Source organism: Triturus cristatus, chromosome 2_2 (assembly GCF_964204655.1).
Source record: "Triturus cristatus chromosome 2_2, aTriCri1.1, whole genome shotgun sequence".
Lineage (NCBI taxonomy): Eukaryota > Metazoa > Chordata > Amphibia > Caudata > Salamandridae > Triturus > Triturus cristatus.
The window spans coordinates 466130980-466153267 of NC_140582.1; the positions used below are offsets into that span (position 1 = coordinate 466130980).

General features: G+C 50.6%; 1 protein-coding gene across 2 annotated transcripts in view; it reads left to right on the forward strand.

Annotated features, from left to right (window-relative positions):
* Positions 1–22288, forward strand: part of BBS7 (Bardet-Biedl syndrome 7) — a 368412-nt gene that overhangs the window by 127685 nt on the left and 218439 nt on the right. For both annotated transcript variants that reach the window (XM_085641566.1, XM_085641567.1), the window contains exon 7: positions 3254–3370. In XM_085641566.1, the coding sequence (XP_085497692.1) occupies positions 3254–3370 (117 nt within the window). The remainder of the gene's footprint in view (positions 1–3253; positions 3371–22288) is intronic.

Consider the following 22288-nt stretch of genomic DNA (forward strand, 5'->3'; position numbering starts at 1 on the left):
TAGACAGGCAGAGGTGATTAGTAGACATTATGAAGGCCATCTAGGTCTGCCTCTCTATCCATTAAGAAGATACAACAATTCCCCCACTCACACTCCATCTCAACACAGGAACCAAGAGCCATTCCACACCCAACTTCAGCACACTCTTCGAATTTTTGTTAACACTTGCCCCAAGGAAAATATCACTTACTAAACTGAAATTGAAGCCCTTTACACCCTGCTACTTTCAAGAACTCTCAAACATAAAAGATTCTACCCACAGACAAGAAAAGAAATAGAAGATCAATTAAAAAGACGACCAAAAATATTAGGACACTTTGCTCCAACTTTAGCCCCCTTATCTGCACAGAGACATTACCCCACCTTCAAATTAACCATGAAAACATAGCAATCTTCAAAGCTATGAAACACTGCACCAATGTTTTTTCAGATCACCACACTCTCCACTTTTCACTCCACCAAAAATCCAGTGCAATCAGCCATTTCTTCTCAGCAAATATTGCCAAGAGCAGACTTCACATCAAAATATTTCACCAGGCCACTGCACTTCTCCAATCTCACTGTCGCTGTTTGAAATACCTGTTATCCTTACCAAAATGTGCTGTGACCCGTGCATTAGAAATGAAACCAATTTGTAGATGTGGGCCTTCATCACCCTTGTACGATCCTTGAGATTTAAAATAAGCTATAAATGTCAATCAACTGAAAATGTCTGCCTTTATGTACACATGAATTTATTATCAGTGAATTAACCTGGGCAACGGATATAAGGAAACAGCTGTTGGATTAGTCAGCTTTGTTAGGGATTAATAATTTTAATATTGTACTTCCCATAGCCCCATCGAAGAGAGAAATGACAGTTAGGTGCTGCAGTCTCAAGAGAAAAGAAAATCTCCAGAACTTAAGAATAAAGTCCTCAACCTCTCATTTGTGTAATTCTTGGAGAAATAACTCTTCATTTTTAGATCTTCTTTATTGTCTCCCAAAGGAACATTTGTGCAGTATAAAATTAATAAAATTTAGAATAGCATTAAGTTCTCTTTATGCTCACCAGTCTGGTGTCATTTCTTTTAAGAACTTGGCTGAACTGTGTGGTTTGCATAAGCAATGTAGTAAAGTTCATATTGTAATCGATTGCCTCTACTTTTTAGCCTTGCACCATGAATTTTGAAACCCCATATTTTTTAAATATTACTCGTGTTTTGGCAAGATTTTTAATGGCTTAAAAAAAATGTAACTTTTGAATGTGTATTTATTGAAATGTATTTCATGACTTGTGTTTAAGAGACGTGTCTTAAATAAATATTTTTTTAACTGAACTGAAACTCTGTTAATTTGCATGTAGGATTTAGAAAAACATTCCTCCGTACATACATCATGCTCCTTTGCATTGCGTTGAGAAAGGTGCTAAAGACCTAATTCTTGAAGTAGTACATAGTAAAACTTAGATAGGGGCCCTCCCTTCTCCTCTGGCACTGAAATAGAAATCTCTCTCTCCTTCCTTCACTGCTGTACTCAATATCAAATTGTTCTGTCTTTTCCCGACATAGTTAGTGCTCTCAACAGGGCGCTAAGTTTGCATGTGTTGTTTTAGATCAGCTGATGTGGACTATCCTGCTATCTAGTGTTCAATTTGGAATATTAAAAGTTGTTTACTTCAAGAATGCAACTTTTAGTTTGGAGAATCACTTGTGATCACATGGCTAAAACCCACATTGCATCAGTATGAAACTCCGCTCAAGGTTATGTCTTCGACCCCATTGGGTTAGGTGCGGCAGTTGAGTGTTGCATGCATGAATTTGCATCACAACCGAAAAAAGGGGTTGTTGGTCTGGCCCTCTCTGCAGGGTCACTCCCAAACCTTTTGTCTTCTCTCGTCCTGTTTTGCTGAATTCATTTTGTTGGCCTTAGGTCTCTGTGCACTTTACCACTGATAACCAGTGCTAAAGTGCTTGTGCTCACTTCCTGACTTATGCCTGATTGGTATATTTAATTTACTTATAAGTCCCTAGTAAAGTGGTATACCATATACCCAGGGCCGGTAGATTAAATGCTTGCACTTCTTGTGCCACTCTCTCAAGTAGCCCCTTAAAACATGTCTTAGGCCTGCCATTGCAGCCTGTGAGCAGTTTTAAACTGCTAATTCGACTTGGCAACATAATTCCTTTTTTTGCCAGGCCTAGAACTCTCCTCTTCATACATAAATCACCCCTAAAGTAGGCCCCAAACTGCCTATAGGGCACTGTGCATTGTATTTAAAAGGTTGGACACAAACTTTTAAGTTTTACATGTCCTGCTAATGAAGAACTCCAAAATTAATTTTTCACTACTGTGAGGCCTACCTCTCCCTTAGGATAACATTGGGTTACCTTATTACATTTACTATGTGCTAACTTTTATTTGGAAGCAGGTAGAAATGTCTTGTGGTGTCTAAGAAATTGTAATTTAAAATCCTCTTCAATATGAAAGTCAGATTTTAAGTCACAATTCTGCAAATGCCACTTTTAGAAAGTTGGTATTTTCTTGTCCTAACCATTTGGTGCCTGCAGTCTTTTCCTGGGTCACATGACTAGGTGTAGTTGGCCTTTGTGTATTCTTTCCAAACAGCATCACAATAGAGGGTCTGGCTGTTGGTAGAATGAGCCATTTCTGGCAGGATGGGAGGGGAAAGATCTGTCACCTACCACACTTGCACTTGAAAAGCACTGGCCCAGCTCACACGCAAAAGACTTCGCACTAGCCTATTGTGCCCCTAGACCGACTGGGACCATGACAGTGTGGCAGGAAATTCTAGACACCTCTGTAGGAAGAAACTCCAGAGGCTTCTCTCACACATTGTGTCCGTTGGTTGACCAATAAGTTCTTAGCGCTTGTCTATCACACTACCTCCCTGAGAAACCTTTCACTGCTTCCCCTCGATAGCATTAGAGCCAAGTGTGGAAAGGGTTGATGTTAACCCAGTTTGCAGAGCCATAATATGACACACCCTCGGACACCAGAGGTAAACGACTTCAACCACCACAGTGGGGCTCCAGGAGCGGATCCCTCGTGCCCCCCTGAATGGGGTCTCACACAGAGCCTTAATTCTGTTCTCTAATACGTGCTATTATGGAGGCCTCTCAGTCAGTTCCAGAGCATTTTCCTGATAGACCATGTCATATTTCTGTAACAATATGCATTAAACCAAGCGCAAAGAAGTGTTCTTACATTGAGAAATATTGGGTGAATATTTAATCATGCTTCTTGTGTGTAGGTGTCTCCGGGGAGGAACTTTTATATGGAACATCAGATGGCAAACTAGGTCTAATTCCAATTACAGATACCTCACCGATGCATAAATGGGAAATCTCCAATGAAAAAAAGAGAGGAGGTACGTATTTTGCAAAAAGATATGCAACAGCTTAAACAATGCTTTCCCTACAACATCTAGAGACGATCCTTAATAAAGAAGAGCCACAATTTACTTTGTATGTTGACATCAAAACAGAATTGGGAGTGGAGACACACTTTACATACACTTTTACAGGAAGCACTGAAAGAAATGAAATTTTGAGGAGAGGTTAGCATCGCAGGTACAAAACAATCCTTTCAAGGTGTACAGTTTGGTTCAATCTGTTTCCTCGATCTAAAATAATTTGTGTGTCTAAAGAACGGCAAAGTTTTCGTATCTTAACCCTGGCCTTTGCTAGTGACATCACACCTGGTACAAGAACCCTGTGTTTCCATCAGTATATATACATCTGGAACAAAAACAGGGAGGAGACTTGTGGGCTGCGTGTAATCAGTGCTCACAATTTTCTGATTTTACTGTTCTTGTATGTAAATGTAGGCGGGAAAGAATCTGTTTAGCTTTCTATATTATATATATTCATTTCTCCGTGTTCTTGCTGAATATTCCAGGCCAATGGTTTTGACTTTAGAACCTGCGTTTCTTGTGCTAATTGGTAATTTTCACACAAACACGAATATTAACAGTACATGGAGACATTTGGATTTAACCTAAGTGTTACAGAAGTGCAATATACATTTGTTTAGCTACATTGTTTAAAATACATTTTTTGTGTTGCATATGGCAACATAATATTCCTTAGAAACGCTACGGGTAATCCAGTGCAAGAGTGCTTTGTTTTTTAATATACACAAATGTAAAAAAATGTTTTTCCCAGAACAAAAATAGATGTAGATAAATCCAAATAAAATGAGCTGAAAATCAATACTAATTAATGCTGATGGACATGCCAAAAATAAATATCATAAACTAGTGGACCTTTCAAGGAGTAGGAAAGCACTATAGATATACAAATGCTGAGTAATACCGTACAACACAATAGCCATAAGTGTAATCACAAAATCCTGCCAGGCAGCCACACAGTGCTGGTTATAGACTTCACCCTTCAACTAATGTACCTTAAGTTTGTAACCAAACTGCAATGTATACGTTTTCTTTTTCCTTTTATTGACCAATTCATTTTCAGGCTATGCTGACTTTTTCATTAAATATGCGTCTTGTTACATTTAAAAAACTAAGTTCGGGGTTAATAGATTTTTTTTCTCATTCACTTTATTACCTAAACTCAAGAATGAAGGTAGCAATACCCTAAAGCAATAATCACTCATTTATTTTGAATAACCGTTTGCATCCAATAAACATAGGGTTACATTTGTTATTCTCTATAGAGAAGGTAAAGTAAAAGCTGTCAGTTTATATCTACCTAATTCGATAACCACACCCACCGTAGCACCTCCTGCTTCACTACCCTTTTAGAATCGACCACACCTGCCTGTGGAAGAGCACCGGATTTTCTGCAGCACCCACGACCATCACAATATTTTTTTTGATATTCAAGTTTTATTGATTTTAAACACATACAAACAGTTCAGCAAAATCACGGATAGAGGATATTCATTTACATCATAAAAATCTATGTGACCCCAATTCAGCACCCCTCGGGGAGTACAACCACAGGAAATCTTAAAGTGTCATTCATTTTCTTCGACAGCGCCCAGCCATTTACCTCACACCCTTCGGTATTTCTTGGGGCATCCACGCGCCGCGTATAGAGCCTTCTCTTGTGTCGCGCACCAGTCCACCCCCCCATGCGCCACTTTCTCAGAGCTGGTGGATCGGGGCAAATCCATGCTGCCGCTATGTCACGCTTGGCAACTATCATAGCTGTGTTAAAGAAGGTCTTATCGTTCCGGGACCCATCTAGCCCATCTGTTATCTCCAGTAATTAATGTCGTGGGTCGTGAGGCACTGTCCACCCCAAAACCTCTGTGTGTTCCACTTCAATGGCTCTCCAAAAATTTGCCAGCCGGGAACAGGTTCAGACCACGTGAATAAAATTTGCTGGGGCCTGGCCGCACCTAGCGCAGGATGCATCAGGGCGTAGGCCCGCTCTGTGAAGGCGTACCGGAGTGAGGTAAGCGATGTGCAAGTAGTATAATTGAATGAGTCTAAGTTTGGCGGAGGCGGTAATTGTTTTGGGTGCCATGAGCGCATCGTACCAATCCACCTCATCCAATGGCCCCACCCAATCTGCCCATTGGTCCTTCAGTCTGTCCAACGAGGTGGGAGTGTTATTGATTAAAATGCAGTATATACGGGAGATGCGCCCCCCTGCCCAAGTCCCCCAGTAGCGTCTGGCCCTCCGTGGGGCTATATTCCGGGAGCCGAGTGTTATCTGTGATGTGTACGTGAAGGGCGTGTCTTAACTGCAAATACTTTGAAAACGGGGAGGGGTGCAGGGAATAACGGGTGCACATATTTTGGAAGGAAAGCATGTGATCCCCAACCCAGACGTCCCCAAGCTGTGATATGCCTATGAGGTCCCAGGCTTTGAACCCCCATAGACCACTCACTTCCCGGAGTCGAGCCCCTTGCCAGAGGGGGGTGCATTGGGTCAATTTGCTGGTCCAGCCGGTATGGCGCAGCGAAGCCCGCCAAGCCAGGAATACCGAACGCGTCACGTCTGGCAGCTGGATCGGAACGGGCCTCCCATACAACATGGCCTGTACTTTAGAAAATCCCAGCCCGCACAACTCCAGCCGGTAGGCCGAGTCGGACCATCCCCCATTGAACCAATTGTGGACCACCAGCAAACGTGTGGCTAAAAAGTAGAGGTACAGATGCGTCATGCCCATGCCCCCGTCGAAACAAGGGATCCGACATGTGGAGAGAGCCAGATGCGACCTCCTGCCGCCCCATAAAACTTTGGTAAGTAATCCGTCCAACTCCTTAAACCAGGATCTGGGAAAACAGAACTGGGTGTTCTGGAGGACATAAAGGAACCTGGGGAGAATCAACATTTTAAACAGGGCGACCCAACCCAGAGGGTTCAGGGGCAGCGTCTTCCATTTCTGAAGGTCTTCTTTGGCCTTTTTGACCAGTGGGGTTACGTTGAGGGACCAGCCCAGTTCTGGGAGCAGGGTAATCCATATTCCCAGGTATTTAAAGGAGTTATGCTGGATTGGAATATTAGACTGACAGGTGAAGTGGGACCAGTACTGATTTCCCGGGGTTCAGCCGAAGACCTGACGCTCGCCCACACACTTGCAACAACCGGAGACAATGTGGCCCCGAGGAGGCGGGCTCAGCCAGAAAGAGCAGGACGTCATCCGCGTGAAGCGCGATCTTGTCCGTTTCGTTGCCTGGCCACTCCCATCCCTTAACATGGATGTCATCCCGCACCAGGGCCCCCAGGGGTTCCACTGCCATGGCAAACAACAGGGGTAAAAGGGGGCAACCCTGCCGCGTGCCCCTAGCAATGGGAAAGTCCTCGGACAGGACGCCATTCACCAACACACGTGCCCGTGGCTGCACGTAAAGTACTCGGACCAGTGCCCGGAACCGGGGCCCGAATCCCATCCCGGTCAACACATCTTGGAGATATACCCAATCCACCGAATCTAAAGCTTTTTCGAAATCTATAAGGAGGAGGGCCAAATAAGGAGTGAGTAAGTGTCGGTGGGCCAAAGCCAGCTGTACCCTCCAGAGGCAATGCTGGGTCGCACGTGCAGGCATAAAGCCACATTGGTCCGGATGAACCAGCATGAGCAGATACGGCTTTAGCCGTTGGGCCAGGATGGTGGCATAAAGTTTGATTTCGGTATTGAGGAGGGATATGGGACGGTAGTCCGCACAGTGACGGGAGGGAGGCTGGGATTTCGGAAGGACCACAATAGTGGCAATATCTGTCTCCGGCGGGAAGGAGCCCCGATCGAGGTCTTCTTGAAAAAGGCCAGCCAAGTGGGGCACCAGTGTGTCGCGATAAGCCGCATAGTATTCTTGGGGGAGACCATCTGGTCTCGGAGTCTTGCCCGGGGACGTGAGAGAAATGGCTTCCTCAATTTCTAGAGATGGGGCGGTCTAGGTCTTCACGGGCTGCCGTCTCCAACTGGGGGAGACTGACATGGCTCCTTCCGAGGAGAACACGGAGCGATGATTCGGGGGTTTGTGCGGCATACAAGCGCCGATAGTAGCTGGCGAACGTGTGTGCCATCGCTGAGGGGGCGTTGCATACCAATCCCTGGTCATCCACCACTTCCAGAATTATACGGTTCGCTCTGGGGAAAGTAGCCAGCCTGTGTAAAATCGTGCCATTTTTGTCTCCCCAGCCATAGATTCTTGCCACCGAGGACCTCCATAGGAGCTTGGCCGCGTCTATAGATAGCTGTCTAATCTCGGACCATAGAAGGGCTAGATGTCGGCTTTGGGCAGCGTCATCAAGCAGGGAAAGGAACTGCTCCAAACGAAGCGCCTGTGCCTCTTTTGCGGTGATTTCTCTGTGTTGCTCTTGCCTCTGCTTCTTAAGTTGCCCTTTTGCGAAGCCCCGAATGGTTGCCTTCCCTGCCTCCCATAGGGTCCCGGGGGAGGATACGGAACTCTCGTTGGTGAGGAAGTAATGCTCGAGCTCCTTCCCTACTGTCTTCCTAAATTCTTTGTCTTGGAGGAACCATACATTCATCCTCCATGTTTGACAGGCCGAGGGAGGGGGAGTCCCCGTACTGAGGAGCACGGGTGAATGGTCTGAAATTCCCCTGGGCAGGATACGAGTATCTACAACTGTCGAGCAGTCAGTGGCAGGGAGAAAGATCATGTCTATGCGTGCCTGCGTGTGGTTGGCTGTGGAGGTATGAGTGGGTGCCACGTGCGCGACACATCACAGAGGCCCAGTGACTCAGACCAAGACCTCAATTGTTTGGCTTGTGCAATGCGGACAGCGGAGGGAGGGCCCATTGTGTCTACAGCCGGATTGGAGACTGTGTTGAAATCGCCATCCACAACTGTGACGCCCAGGGGGAGAGTGGTTAGGAGGGTGGAGGTCTGTGCCAGTGTAGAGGTAAGCAAAGAGGGAGGCGAATATAGGGACATAAGATGGAGAGGGGAGCCGGCCAAAGAGCCGCACACCATCACATATGTGCCTTGAGGGTCGTGGATCACCCGGGACAGAACGAAGGGTAAGCTGCGTCGCATGAGGATGGCCACCCCTCGGGAACCCCTGGGGAAGCCGGAGTGCCACACTCTGTCGTACCCGTAATGGGCAAGAAAGGGGCAGCAGTTACCCAATAGGTGTGTCTCCTGGAGGAGAAGGATGTCAATGTGGAGCCGTTGTGCATAGCGCAGGACAGCGGTGCGCTTCAGCCTGTCCAAGAGACCGTTAACGTTCCAGGACAGAACATGGAGGGAAGCCCTGGTCATGGTGTCGTCAGTCATGGCGGGTGGTGTCTGGGGCTAGGCAACGCCACCCCATTGGGCGGTGTGAGCACAAGCTGGAGCCGATGCGCACTAAGATATAGTGCAATCTTTGCAGAGAAGGCATATACCTGTCCGTGGAAGCTGAAACAACAAAACAAATAAAAGAACAACAACCGAGGAAAAACCCAATCCCAAACCAGCCCTCAACACCCTCCCCCCACTCTACACTTCAAGAACGGAAGCCTCTATCGACCCCCCCCCCCCCATTCAACTAAACAAAACTAAAACGCTCGGATCGGTAGCGTCGAGGACCCCTCCAGAAGAACGGATAACCAGAGCATCGGCATAAAGCAATGTAAATGAACATAGAAGTCCATCAAAGTCTGGTGACCCCCCCCCCCCCCCATGAAGCACTGCGCCCCGATGGCAGTCCTGCGTCCAGAACGGAGTACATGGCTACTAGAGAGTGGGAGTGCGAGAAAGGTCCGAATCCACCTGAGCCTGCGGTAGGCACGAGCCCATTAAGTTCTTGGCGGAGCGGCGCCTGCTTCGTGGTGGAGAGCCTGATTGACTGGAGGAGTCGTGGCGGTCAGGGTCCACCACACTGAGGGATCTGGTTGTCGAAGCACGTAACTGGCGCCCCTTACGGGACCTTGTGCGACGTCATCGTTGGCGTCCCGGCGATCCCGGCCCCAAAGGCTGCGACCCAGTGTGCTCTGATGAATCTTCGTGTCGGGGGCGGAGGGGAAGTTCCTCTGTCAGCCATGTCCATGCCGCTTGGGGAGATTCGAAAAATTGTGTTTTGCCCTGAAAAATGACTCAAAGGCGTGCCGGAAATTGGAGCTGATATTGCAGGCCCAGGGTGCCCAGCTTCTTCTTAACCTCCGTGTAGGAGCGCCGGAGGTCCTGAACTTCCCTGGTGTAGTCTGGGAATACCATAATAATGTGATTTTGGAAACTGAGGGGAACTCTCGCCCTGGCCACCCGTAGCATGGCATCGCGGTCTTTGAAGTTGAGGATTTTAAGGATGATGGGGGGGATGGGGCACCAGGAGGAGGCCTGGGCGCCAAGGACCTATGGGCTCTCTCTACAACAAACCAAGTCGACAGAGCATCTCCCGGCATCCAGGACCTAAACCATTGTTCAACGAAAGTGGCCGCTTGTCCCGCTTCCACTCCCTCGGGAAACCCCACCAGGCGAAGGTTGTTGCGACGTGCGCGGTTCTCAGCATCTTCGGCACGCCTGTGGAGTTCCCCGGTACGAGCACGAAGTTGGGCCACTTGATCCTTAATTTGGGAGATGTCATCTTCGGCCGTGGAGATACAGGATTCGGCCTCTGTCAGTCGGGCGGTGTTGTTGCGAAGGTCCTGTCTGAGGAGGGACACGTCCACCTTGATTTCCCCAATCTTTCCCTCTACGGACGCCTGAGAGGTACTGATATCCTGGAGGATGGTGGCCAGATCCTTGTCTTGTGGAGGGGAGATTCCCCGCCTCCCCCCCAGGAGGCTCCAACTCGGAAGTAGTAAACCGGTCCATTTTGGTCTGTGTGGAGGCTGGTGTAGGTTTGGGGCCCTTATCCCGCCCCATGGCCGGGGGCCAGTCCCAAATTCACTGTGGCCGCAAGAGACCCGGGGAGGATGAAAGATCAGTGTGGGGGAGGGGGTCCAGGGACCTGCAGATGCGTGGAATGTCTGCGAGCCACACGAGGACCTCGTCAGATGGGATTAATCCGTGGACACTGTCAACTGTAAGGACACGGCACCAACAACGTTGGTTCCAGATCCCTAGGGGGCCCTGAGGCTCGGCGGATCCCAGGGGCGTAACCCCAGGCCCTCGTCCGGGCCCGGGTACCTCCGCTGCCTTCCCCGGGGTCCCTCGAGCGACCAGTCGGTCCGGACGGTACCCATTCCACAAACAGCCGGAGGACGCCGAGTTCCCCAGCGCCACCCGATATGGTGGCCGAAAATTCCCCCCGTCTAGGGCCTGACCCACCGCTGAGCAAACATGCCCGGACCGACCCCCACAGCAGCCGGGGTCCGCCAACCACCGCCTGGGAGCACTGGCAAGCAGGGGCCCAACGATGCCCAAAGGTCAAGTGGATAGGAGGGGCCACCCCGTCAAGCCCCGCCTGCAAGGGAGCGTCCGTCGCCACCCGGTAAGATGGCCGATTATGCCCAGCACGGGACGGACCCAACCACGACCACAGCTCCTTGTGCAGGCCCACGCTGGTGCAGAATCAACAGTGCCAGTACAGGAGAGGGCACAGTTCTGAGGCCAGATAAATGCGTGGGCGAGGGGGGGGGCCCCACCCGTCGCTGCCCGATAATGTAGGCGATCCCCACCTCCGACGTGGGATGAGGAAGATGCAACAAGGGACACGATCAGGCGGTAGGAGGCCTGACCCAGTGCCACCTCCTCTGTGTGGGACTAGACTACCAGCTCCGCCGCCCCAGGCCCTCCGATCTGGAACCAGCCCTCGAGTCAAAGGCACAGAGCGAGGGGGCGAAGCAAGAGGCGGGAGGTGGGGCAGGGGACCTCCCGCACTGCTGCCCGAATTGACAGCCGGACCCCCCACACACCGCAAGGTGGGCCGCAGGTCCTGCTGATGGAGGCCCACCCGTCCCCGTGTCGCACGGGTCTCCGTCACCACCACCACCTCTGCCCCTCCCACGCCAGCCGACGTACTGGCCGATCAGATGACAGGGGCCCGGACCGACCCCCACAACAGCCGGGGTCCGCCACCTACCGCCCGAGAGCACTGGCAGGCAGGGGCCCGAAGATGCCCAAAAGTCAAGTAGATAGGCAAGGGAGCGTCAGTTGCCACACGGTACGATGGCAGAGTAATCCCAGCACGGGACGGACCCAACCACCACCACTACAGCTCCCTGTGCAGGCCCACTCTGGTGCGGATGCAACGGTGCCAATACAGGAGGGGGCACAGTTCTGCGGCCGTATAAATGCGTGGGCGAGGGCGGGCCCGACGCTGCCCGATAATGTAGGCGACCCCCCACCTTCGAAGTGGGATGAGGGAGCTACAACAAGGGACACGATCAGGCGGCGGGAGGCCTGACCCAGTGTCACCTCCTCCGTGTGGTCTAGACTGCCTGCTCCGCCTCCGCAGGCCCTCCGATCTGGAGCCAGCCCTCGAGCCAAAGGCACAGAGCTAGAGGGTGAAGCAAGAGGCAGGGGGGGGGCCTCCCGCACTGCTGCCCGAATTGACAGCCGGACCCCCCCACTCACCTCAAGGTCAGCCGCAGGTCCCGCTGCTAGAGTCCCACCCGGCCTGGTGTTTCACAGGTCTCCGTCACCACCTCTGCCCCTCCCGCGCCAGCCGACGTACTGGCCGAGCGGATGACGGGGGCCGCTGAATGCAGCAAGGTCAGCTGGCCCCTGAAATGCGGGCCGGGCGCCAAACCAAAGCTGCGGGGGCAGCCCACCTCTCAAGCGTCTCGGGCCGCCTGACCCGCACCGGCGTCACTGCTCAGCGGGTGCCTCAGCCCCACCGACAAAGGAACCGCGCCCGCAGGGACAGGTGGGCCGTGACCGGCCGCAGCAAGCCGCCGCACTCAGGAGGCCGTAGACACCTCGTACCGGCACCAGAACACCACAGAAGGAGCCTCACCGGTTGGGGAACAGACTGCGATCAGGTAGAGTTGCGGTGGGCGCCGATGTCCGTGGGATCCAAGGCGGATGACGGAGGGGTCCGGAGCACTCTTAGAGTGCGACCGCCATCTTGACGCCTTCGGCCGACCATCACAATATTAACTGGGTAGCTGCAGGGCCAGACTGGGCAGCCAAAAACAGGCCTGGGAAAATACTCAGACAGCCCGCACCCATTGTCTGCTCTTGCAATCTCTCGTTCCATCCATTCTCTCACTCTCCTTCTCTTCTCTTCCTGTCTGATCGCTCTTTCCACCTTTCCTCTCCCTTTCTCCCTCCCTCCCTCGCTCCCTCTCTCTCTCTTGAAGGCTCATCTGCCTCCTGAAGTCAAGCTCTGGGAGCTGAAAAAGTGGCAGATGGACTAGAACGGCTCTGGGATTTTAAAACCTGCCTCCAAAGACTCAAGCCCACCAGGGAAATGCCCAGTGGAATAAAAAAAAAACCTGTACAACTTTGGGTAGCTGTCTTTTGAACCCAATCCTCTTTCGGGTTGTTGTGTGCTGGGAGAGTTTGGCAAATTTAAGTACTAATTTATGAAGCATTCAGAGATGTGTCTTTATCACAAATTATTTTGCTTGTCTGTTGTAACAGGTTTGAGGTGCACTGTTACTCGGTCATAATCCTCCTTATAGCTCCCGTCGCATGGATTCCTGCCATCCCACTTCTGACACAGTTTTGTATAAAGATGAAGTTGGCAGCATTCATAAACCGGAGTTGTCCATCTGGTTTGAATAATGGTGTACATCAAATAAGCCCAGTGGTTAACCATCCGTGAATGATTCTATCTTTGTTAGGGGAAGCAAGGGCTGACTGGATACATCTAGATACCTTGTTTGTGGCCAACCCTTGATTGTCTTGGTTGCTTACTTTTGACCTCCCCCAGAGTCTTTCACTCCACCCTTGTCTCTCTGCTGTATTTGGTTCAAAATCAGTCTGATATGCTTTGGGCCAGTTCCCAACTGAGGCCACATGCTGTTGAGAGTTCCGCCACTTTAACAAAGCCTGGAGGAGGAATCCCTTCCCTTTAGGGTTTCCTACACGTCTCTTCAATTACTTTCTTGGACTTTACACTCTGGTAAGTGTAAAGGGGTTTTGAACTGTTTACTGTGTGGCCATAGTAGGGTTAAGGTAATCCATTACAAAGTTGCATGTGTAGTAATGATACTCTAGCTCAAAGATGGGTATCATCTTTCCACAGCTCAGTCAAGGTGGTGCACAAACCTACAAGGATGGTGATAACATCGGTTTGCCACATTGCGGGATATGCAGATTCTACAGCAAAGCCTTGGATGATTGTAGGGATTTGACCTATGACATCAAAGAGCTGCCTTAATATCAACTTTGGCACCATGGGTTAGATTCTCATGCAGCCCATATTGAAATGATACTTTCCTGTCTTTAAAAAATCCAAAGGCCTCTGCAGGACATCAAACCAACATTGCCTGGGATTGATAATTGTAGCTCTTCCGGTATCTGAGAGATAGCTTTAAAATATATTGTTTGTCCAGGAAGTAGAGCAGAAGAGCATAGATGTGAGAAGGCTGGACATAGCTCATTGCTGTGAGTCAGAGCATGAGAATTGCTCAATGGTCTAAGTTGCAGTAAATGTGTAGTCTAGTGACATTCATACATCCTTCGTCCCTTCTTGTCTTTGTATTGGCTGTCTTCTTCTGAAATTGTAGGTACACAGTGCTCTGTCTCAGCACATTGGGAAGCCCAATGCACTGTGTGACCTTGGTTGCACCATTCTGCAGCCCACACCATCTGCCTGCATTGCAATCTTTCTCCGTGCTTAAAGAGACCAGACTTGCATTCTTTATCCTTTCCTTTTTCTTGCTAACTTATTGTTCTGGTTGTACTTTGTATCTTTACCGCCAAGAGACTTGATGCAACTTTTTGTGCACTTCAAGACTATCCACTTGTTAATAATATGTTTATTGAGTATTACAACGGATTTAATACAATCAATCATATACATCTGAGCAGCCTTGTTCCCGCAATAATAATAACAAATACTAATACAAATAATAATACAAGTAATATCTTTTTGCTATGAGAATCTTCTTTCAACTTGCAGATCTTCTCTAGGTATAGTTGCCTCCAGAAGCACTGCCTTTGGTGTCCACTTCCAACCTATTTAATTGTGTTTTATTTGTGACTTTCTTTCTGTCATAAACTTTAGTATGAGGCCTCAGTCGTGGCAGGACCTTTTTGCATTGATACAGTCCTTTAGCATTCAGAGACTTTGTTGCAAGAAAGCAACCCTGACCTAATTTCTGAATGTGATCTACAATCAGCCCAGGACCCTTCTTGACAATGAAAGACTGACTGGTTTGGCCGTCTGGGCAGATATGATTGTAGATCTACCTTAGACAACAGAAAACATGATGGATGGAGTGCTTATATCTCAGTCACTGGTAATCACACTGTACCTCATTCCAGTCCATATGCTGTTTGAGGGACAAACCATCTGCTTACTGCCTGGAGACAGCATGTCCTGCTCCTGATTTGGGAGTTCTGTAGAGCCTACATGCATCTCTCAAGCCACCTGTGGCCTCCTCCATTATAAGCTGAGAGATATCAGGGAATAGAGAGACACCAGTTGTGCAGTCTGGATTGCCACTCCTGGAATGTATTTACTTTGAACTTTTGGTGCTTTCCCACCCCACTTGTTTATGATAATAAATGTGAAGATGCCCAGCACACATTTAACAGAGTAACTATTTTTTAATGCAGCATACCTCTTCATTGGTCTCACCTTTCAGCCAGAGCCCGTAATACTGGATGTGAGTGAGCCCTCTAAACCAATTGTCTTGTGTTTGCTTTGGACTCCAAAGAAATACAGGATAGAGAGGATATACAGCCAGAATCATTACTATGTTGGCAACCCCCCTACTCACATGGTTGGAAGTACGTTTAGGTCACTGGAACCGTCCTGATTTTAGACTGTGACTAGGTGCTTACGGAATGTGAGCTTCTGTACTAGTATCCGTAGTATCAGTAGTATCCTTGCTTAAACATTACCTTTGGAGACCAGCTGAATCTTCTAATGGTCACCATCAGAAATGTGTCTGGCACTGGAACAATGGTGCGGAGATAGGTTTCTGTGACTGCCATAGTTTTAAGCTGGGAATTCTAGTTCACTTTTAGTAGGCATAGTGTGTTTTTTTTTATTTATTTGTTTTTATTCGCCAACAGTCACATAAATTACCGGCCCCTGAAGATCCAGGAGTTCCGGCCCAAGCATTGCCCCCATAATGACGTTGACATTTTACCAAAGGAGGATAATTGAAAATGCATTTCAGTTGAAAAACAAACCCCCCCCAAACCCCCCCCACACATCCCGGATCCCCCCCGACCGCACCGTACCACATCTAACCAACAACATCCGTAATGGGCAGATGCCCGATACCTCCAACCCCAGTCCCAGCACATGCCCACTCTCCCCGCGGGACCTAGACAAGCACCTCCTCCCGCTCCTCCGGAGCTGGCTCCAGGGGAAGGCCTCTGTAATTCGCCCAGCGCTTCCATATCTTATAGTGTTTACGGGGGCACCCCCTAGCTGCAAAGAGGGGGAGTTCCAGGCCCATGCTAAAATCTAGACCCCTCTTCCATACATTCATAGAGGGAGCCGTAGGGGCCTTCCAAGCCCGCGCGATATCCCTCTTGGCCAGGGTAAGGCCCAACAGCAGTAGGTGTCTCTTGTATATATTGCCGCCAATATCGTCCATAATGTGCAGCAGTGTCAACCTGGGATCCGCGGGGAGATCCCACCCCAGCACCTCGGATAAGCATGCCAACACCCCTCTCCAGAATCAGGAGAGCGACCCACAAAGCCATACTGTATGAAAAAAAGAGCCCTCCTCCCGCCCACATCGGAGACACTGAAGCTATCAGGCCCGCCCGCCACAACCTCCTTCGGGTAAAATAGGCCCTATGTAGGTATTTAAATTGTATGAGGCGTAGTCGGATATCTATGGCTGCCCCCCGGGACGAGGCCAGCGGCTCCGTCCAGTCCGTCTCATCGAGGGGCCCAACGTCATCTTCCCATTTCCCTTTGAGACGCTGGAGCGAGGGGGAGCCATGGATAACAAGCGTTCGGTAGATCTTGGAGATCTTCCGCCCCTGAAGGTCACCCATGAAGAGCTTCGCTTCCACTGGGCTAAAGTCTGGTATAGAGCTTGGGGAGAGTGCATGGCGAAACTGTAGATACCTATAGAACTGCGTCCGCGGCATGCTGAATTCCTATTGAAGGTCCTGGAAGGACTTCAAATCGCATTCCCACACTACATCGCCTATGCCTATCCGGTCCCACCCCTCAAACCCTGACAGGGCCGCCATCTGTGGTAGTCTCCCATTGTGCCACAGAAGGGTTTCCCGCGTGAGCACATTCCACCATCCAATGCGTGCCAGCGCCTGGCACCAAATCTGAAAAATTACCTGCGTCACTGGTGGCAAGCGCGCCCGATTGACGGCGGAATAAAGCAGAGTATGTACCGTGTGTGGGACCATGAGCCGCAGCTCCACTGCGTATGCCGGGTCCCCCCTATCCCCATACCACCACTCATTCAAGACAAGCAAGTGGGAGGCCTGATAATAAGACAGCAGGTCCGACGTAGCCAGACCCCCGTCGTACTGTGAGAGGAAGCACGTCCGCAGGGCCACCCGAACCGCCCCACCCGCCCACAGGAACTGACCCAGGGTCGCGTTTACCCGACGGAACTAGTCCGGCGGAATCCCGTACGGATGATTCTGCAACTGGTACAACAGGCGGGGGAGAGCCACCATCTTAAAAATCGCGGACCGGCCAAAGATAGTGAGCGGCATGCGGGTCCACAATTTAATATCCTGACACACACGCTCCCACATGGGCACCACGTTTCTCCCCCAAGAAACCGCCTGGGTAGGTGACAGGAACACCCCTAAGTACTGAAGCCCCCCCACCGCAATTCACACCGAGGACGCCCAGCCCTGCAACTGAGTCGGACCTCCCAATACCCACAGGGTAGACTTCCGGGGGTTCATGAATAGACCCGACGTTTCACCAAAGATCTGCATAATACGGAGTATACGGGGCCCCGTGCGGTCCAGATCCGTGAGGAAAAATAGGACATCATCCGCATAGAGGGCGATACGGTCGGCAAGACCATGCTCCCACTCAAATCCAGATATTTGCGCGTTCATCCGCACCCACACCGCCAACGGTTCCATGGCAAGGGCAAACAGATACGGGGACAGGGGGCACCCCTGGCGTGTTCCACGTCGTACCGGAAACGCCGATGAGGACGCCCCCGCCACCCTGACCGACGCTGTAAGTTCCGTATAAAGTAGCCGCACGTATGACAGGAACCGCGGCCCGAAATTCAAGTGTTGCAGTAGCAGGAACACATAGCGCCAGCTAAGGGAGTCAAACGCTCGGTCCATATCTGCCAACAACAGAGCTGCTGGAACCCCCCAACCGATGCACTTGCGCAATCGCCACGTGAGCCCGCCGAATGTTATGTCGCGTGGCCCGCGAGGGCATAAATCCCGCCTGGTCCGGGTGGACCAACGAGGTGATGTAAGGCATGAGACGATTAGCCAATGCTTTCGCCAGGATTTTGGCCTCTACATTGAGGAGGGAGATCGGACGATATGAGGCGCGCTCCTCTGGGGGTCTGCCCGGCTTGTGGAACACTACAATCTCAGTGTGCCTCCAGTCCCGGGGTAACAGTCCCCGCTCCCAGGCTTCCTCCACCACCGCCGTATAATGCGGACCCAGCAGTAAGAAATATTTCTTAAAGAACTCACTCGGGAACCCATTCGGGCCCAGGGCCTTGCCCGGGTTCAGGCCACCCAACGCCTCCCCTAGCTCTTCCACTGTCAGCGGAAGGTCCAAGGCCGTCTTCGCCACCTCTGATAACGTCGTGATAGGGTGATCACGCAGAAACCGCTCCACGCCCGCTTCCGCGAGGCTGTCACAGGGACTGTATAGACCAGCATAGTATGTAGCGAAGCTATCTGCTAGCGCCCCCAGCTCCACTATCGGCATGCCCCCTGAATCCACTATCCCCGGGAGGTCTTGACTGTGGTACACCCCCTGACACAGTCTGTGCAACATTGCACCCGACTTGTCCCCCCACTGGTACACTCGACTCCTGGTGGCCAGCGACGCCTGACGTGCCTCGTCGAGTAGTAGAGAGCCATATGTCTGCTGAGCGTAGAGCAGCTGCCGACGAACCACCCCGCCCCCCTCCTCCCGGCCCCTACGCTCCAGTTCCATGACCTCTGCCTCAGCCCGGACTAACCCCGCTCGGTGCTCACGACGGGCCGCCACTCAGTATGAGATGTCCGCTCCGCGTAGTGTCGGCTTCAGCGCCTCCCACAACATGTCCGCCCCCGGCACAAATCCCACATTCCGGGACAAATATTGGTCCACCGCCGTGGTCATATGCACCCTATAGTCATTGTGTTGCAGATGCCACACCGAGAGCCGCCAGCGAAACGGCTGCCCCACGCCCCCATCCGTATCACCGCGGACACCAGGGAATTGTCCGACAACCCACGCGAAAGGATCTCCGCTGCCTCTAACCGGGACTCCGCTGCCCCCGATAGGAAGATATAATCGAGTCGAGAGAAGGAACCATGCACCGCCGACAGATATGTGTACGCACGGGCAGCACCGTGACATCGCCCCCAGGCATCCACCCACGCAAGGCCGCCTACCAGCGCATTGAGTTTCGTCCGCCCACCCTCCCCTCTCGCCCGGCCCTCCGACTGTCGGTCCCTAGAAAGATCCATCACATCATTCCAGTCCCCCCCCCTATAATCCCCGGAACCTCCGGAATGTCCGCCCAGCGGGCCATGAGTTGTGCAGCAAATGTCCAGGACAGGGGGGGGGGCATACACACTACCGAACACCACCTGCTCTGTCCCTATCCGCCCCAAAACAAAGATGATAGTGTGTTTTGACTTTATGAAAGTGTTGGCTACTTCACACCTACATGGGCTCAGACATCTTGCCCCTTTGCATCAAGGGCCACTGAGGAACTGGAATAAATTATAGCACGCTATATAACATGCTGTCTGGCACCTAGAGACATAAAGAAAATTACATTGGTTCCCCAGAAGATTTGCCAGTGATCTCCGGCTGCCCCTGGACCTCCTATAAGGAGCTTAAACATACTCATGGTTCCCAATTAGGATTACATGAGTCTTTCAAAGTGTTGGGATGGGAATGATCCTCTACACGGCAAATGATAGAGGATGGTGACAGGTTCCTCTAAACAGTGCATCCAATCCTGTGGATGGAGGTAGAGACCCCGACACTGAAGTGAAGCAGAATTGAGAAAGCGGCATCCTTTTAGAATTTCAGTGAGGGCCTTGTTAGCAAAGGGCTGCTGATTAGTTTGTCTGGAGTAATGATTTTTGGAAGATGGTGACAGGTCTCTAAGCGCTTTAGAGAGAGAGGCCAAGGGCCAGTTGGTGATAACATAACAGCATCGCAGGAGAGGGTAGTTAAACAGTGTTCAAAGCCTCCCTACATAGAACAGTTTTGAGTTGTTTCCTGAAGGGGAGGAGTGCAGGTTCCCTGCGAAGGTGATCAGGTAGCTGGTTCCTGAGTTGTGAGAGTAGGACAGAGAACGCTCTGCCCCCTGTGGATAGGGTGTTACAACGTGGGGTGGACAGGCGGCAGGCCTGTGATGACCGTAGTGTACGGCCCGGAACATAGATTGCCTTATGGGCAATGCAGAGACGTGGGGTGGACAGGCAGCAGGCCTGTGATGACCGTAGTGTACGGCCCGGAACATAGATTGTCTTATGGGCAATGCAGAGACCATTAAACTTCACTCTCTGTTTAATTGGGAGCCAGTGCAGCTTACACAGTAGAGGGGTGGCGTGAGTACTTCTGGGTAGCCTAAATATCAACCTGGCTGCGTCTCCCAGTACCACATGCAGCTTATGAATGGGACTCTGGGGGAGGCCGATGTAAAGGGCATTCCCCTAGTCCAGCCTGGAGACAATTGTGGCTGACACGATCGTCTGTAGTGATGCCGTTGAGAGGATGGGGACTGGTTTCTGCAGCTGTCTCATGAACCCTATACAGGTTCCAACCACTGTAGTAACTTGGTTGGCCATGGAGAGGTCGGAGTCTATTTTTATGCCCAGACTTTTCACAACGGGTACTGGTGTGGGGGTGTCACCCAGGTCTTGGGGCCAGAAAAGATCGTTCCAAGGATTATCTTTTGTGGGGATGACAAGGACTTCAGTTTTGTCTGGGTTAATTTTTAGTGAGTTGGTTGTCATCCAGCTTACTATAAATCTAAGGATGTTTTGCGCCAGCTCCTGAGTATGGGTGGAATTGTCGATCCAAAGGATGAGTTGAGTGTCATCTGCATAATTGAAATTTCGGCAATTCATGCGGGCTAGGGCCGCCACCAGGGGCTGTAGGTATATGTTAAAAAGGAGCGGGGACCATGCGGAGCCTTGGGGAACTCTGCACGTGAGGATACTGAGGGGCAAGGGTCTGCGGGTGAGCCGGATTTGGTGCGATTCATCAATGATGTCAAGGAAGCTGAGTCTAAGTTAGGGAAGTTAATGAGCTGTTTGCAAGGCCGGGGGGAGGCCTGATGCTGCACCAGGGAGCCGGGGTGTTATCAATCTCAGAGAGGATATCCCTGACTTTTTGGAGAAAGAAGGTCTGAAATGCGTTGCAGTCTATGGGCGCGGTTGCCGATTTTGATTCAGATTTTCGGCTGAGTTCTTTCAGTATTCTGAATGTCTCTTTTTGTTTATTTGCCGCATCTATAATTCTTGCCTTATAATATTCAGCTTTCCTGGTTGTGATGGCTTTTTTATAAGAGGCAAGTAAGGTTTTGTAGTTTGATAGCTCAGCTGGGTCGTAAGCTTTACACCACCGCCTCTCAGTGTGGCGGAGGCTTTGCTTCTTTTCTCTCAGAGTTTCATTAAACCAGGAGGCCCCCTTGCCTTTGTCTCTAATTCTGTCCCTCTGTTCCAGTGCTGCTTGGTCCATAGCTCTACGCAGAGTGTCAGTGAGGGCTTCACTCTCCTTGTCAAGATTCCCTTGCTTGCATTGCGGGGGGAGCCTGAATAGGGTGTCCACTAGTTTCCCTGGCTCGATTTTGTTCCAGCATCTCAGCTTTCTCCACTCTGGGGGAGATTGCGGCAATGGATTATCCATGGGGATCCAGCAGCTAACTAGCGAGTGATCAGACCAGGCACAGGGGCTAATATCCAATACCCTTGCCCATGGTTGCGAGGTCCAAATGAGGTCTAGGGTGCGACCTTTAAGGTGGGTGGGGCCGTCGATCAATTGATGAAGCCCCATCAATGTCATCGCTCACTCAAATTGGCTGGCAAGCGGTTCTCTTGGTGTTTTATCCCAGTGGTAGTTGAAATCGCCCACCACTAGGAGTCATTTGTATCTTGAGCAAAGGTCATTGATGGTCTCTGAAAAGAGATCATTGAATCTATCGGTTGACCGTGGGGGTCGATAGGCTACCAAGAGTAGGAGGCAGGAGGATTTAAGTGAGATTTTGACAGCCAGTAAGTCTGCATTATCGATACCCTCTGCCACAATCTTTGCAACCGTTAACTGCTTGTTAAAGAAAATGGCCACACCCCTCCTCTCGTTTCTTCTTGTCTATTGTGCCAGAGGGCGTCAAAATCGCCTGGGAGGGCGGCAATAATGTCTGGGACTGAGGTGTCACTTAGCCATGTTTCTGTGAGTGCCAGAATGTCTACATCTCCATCATGGAGGAGTGAAAAGACTTCAAGGTGGTGCATCTGTAGAGAGCGCGTATTGAGGACAGCCACCTTCAGTCCTGGTGGGCTGCTGATTACATTGTTCTTTTGAGTACCTGAGCGCGGGGTCATGAGTCTGCCCGCTCCATTGTTTCTCAGAATTCTATCAGCTTTCAGTTTATAACA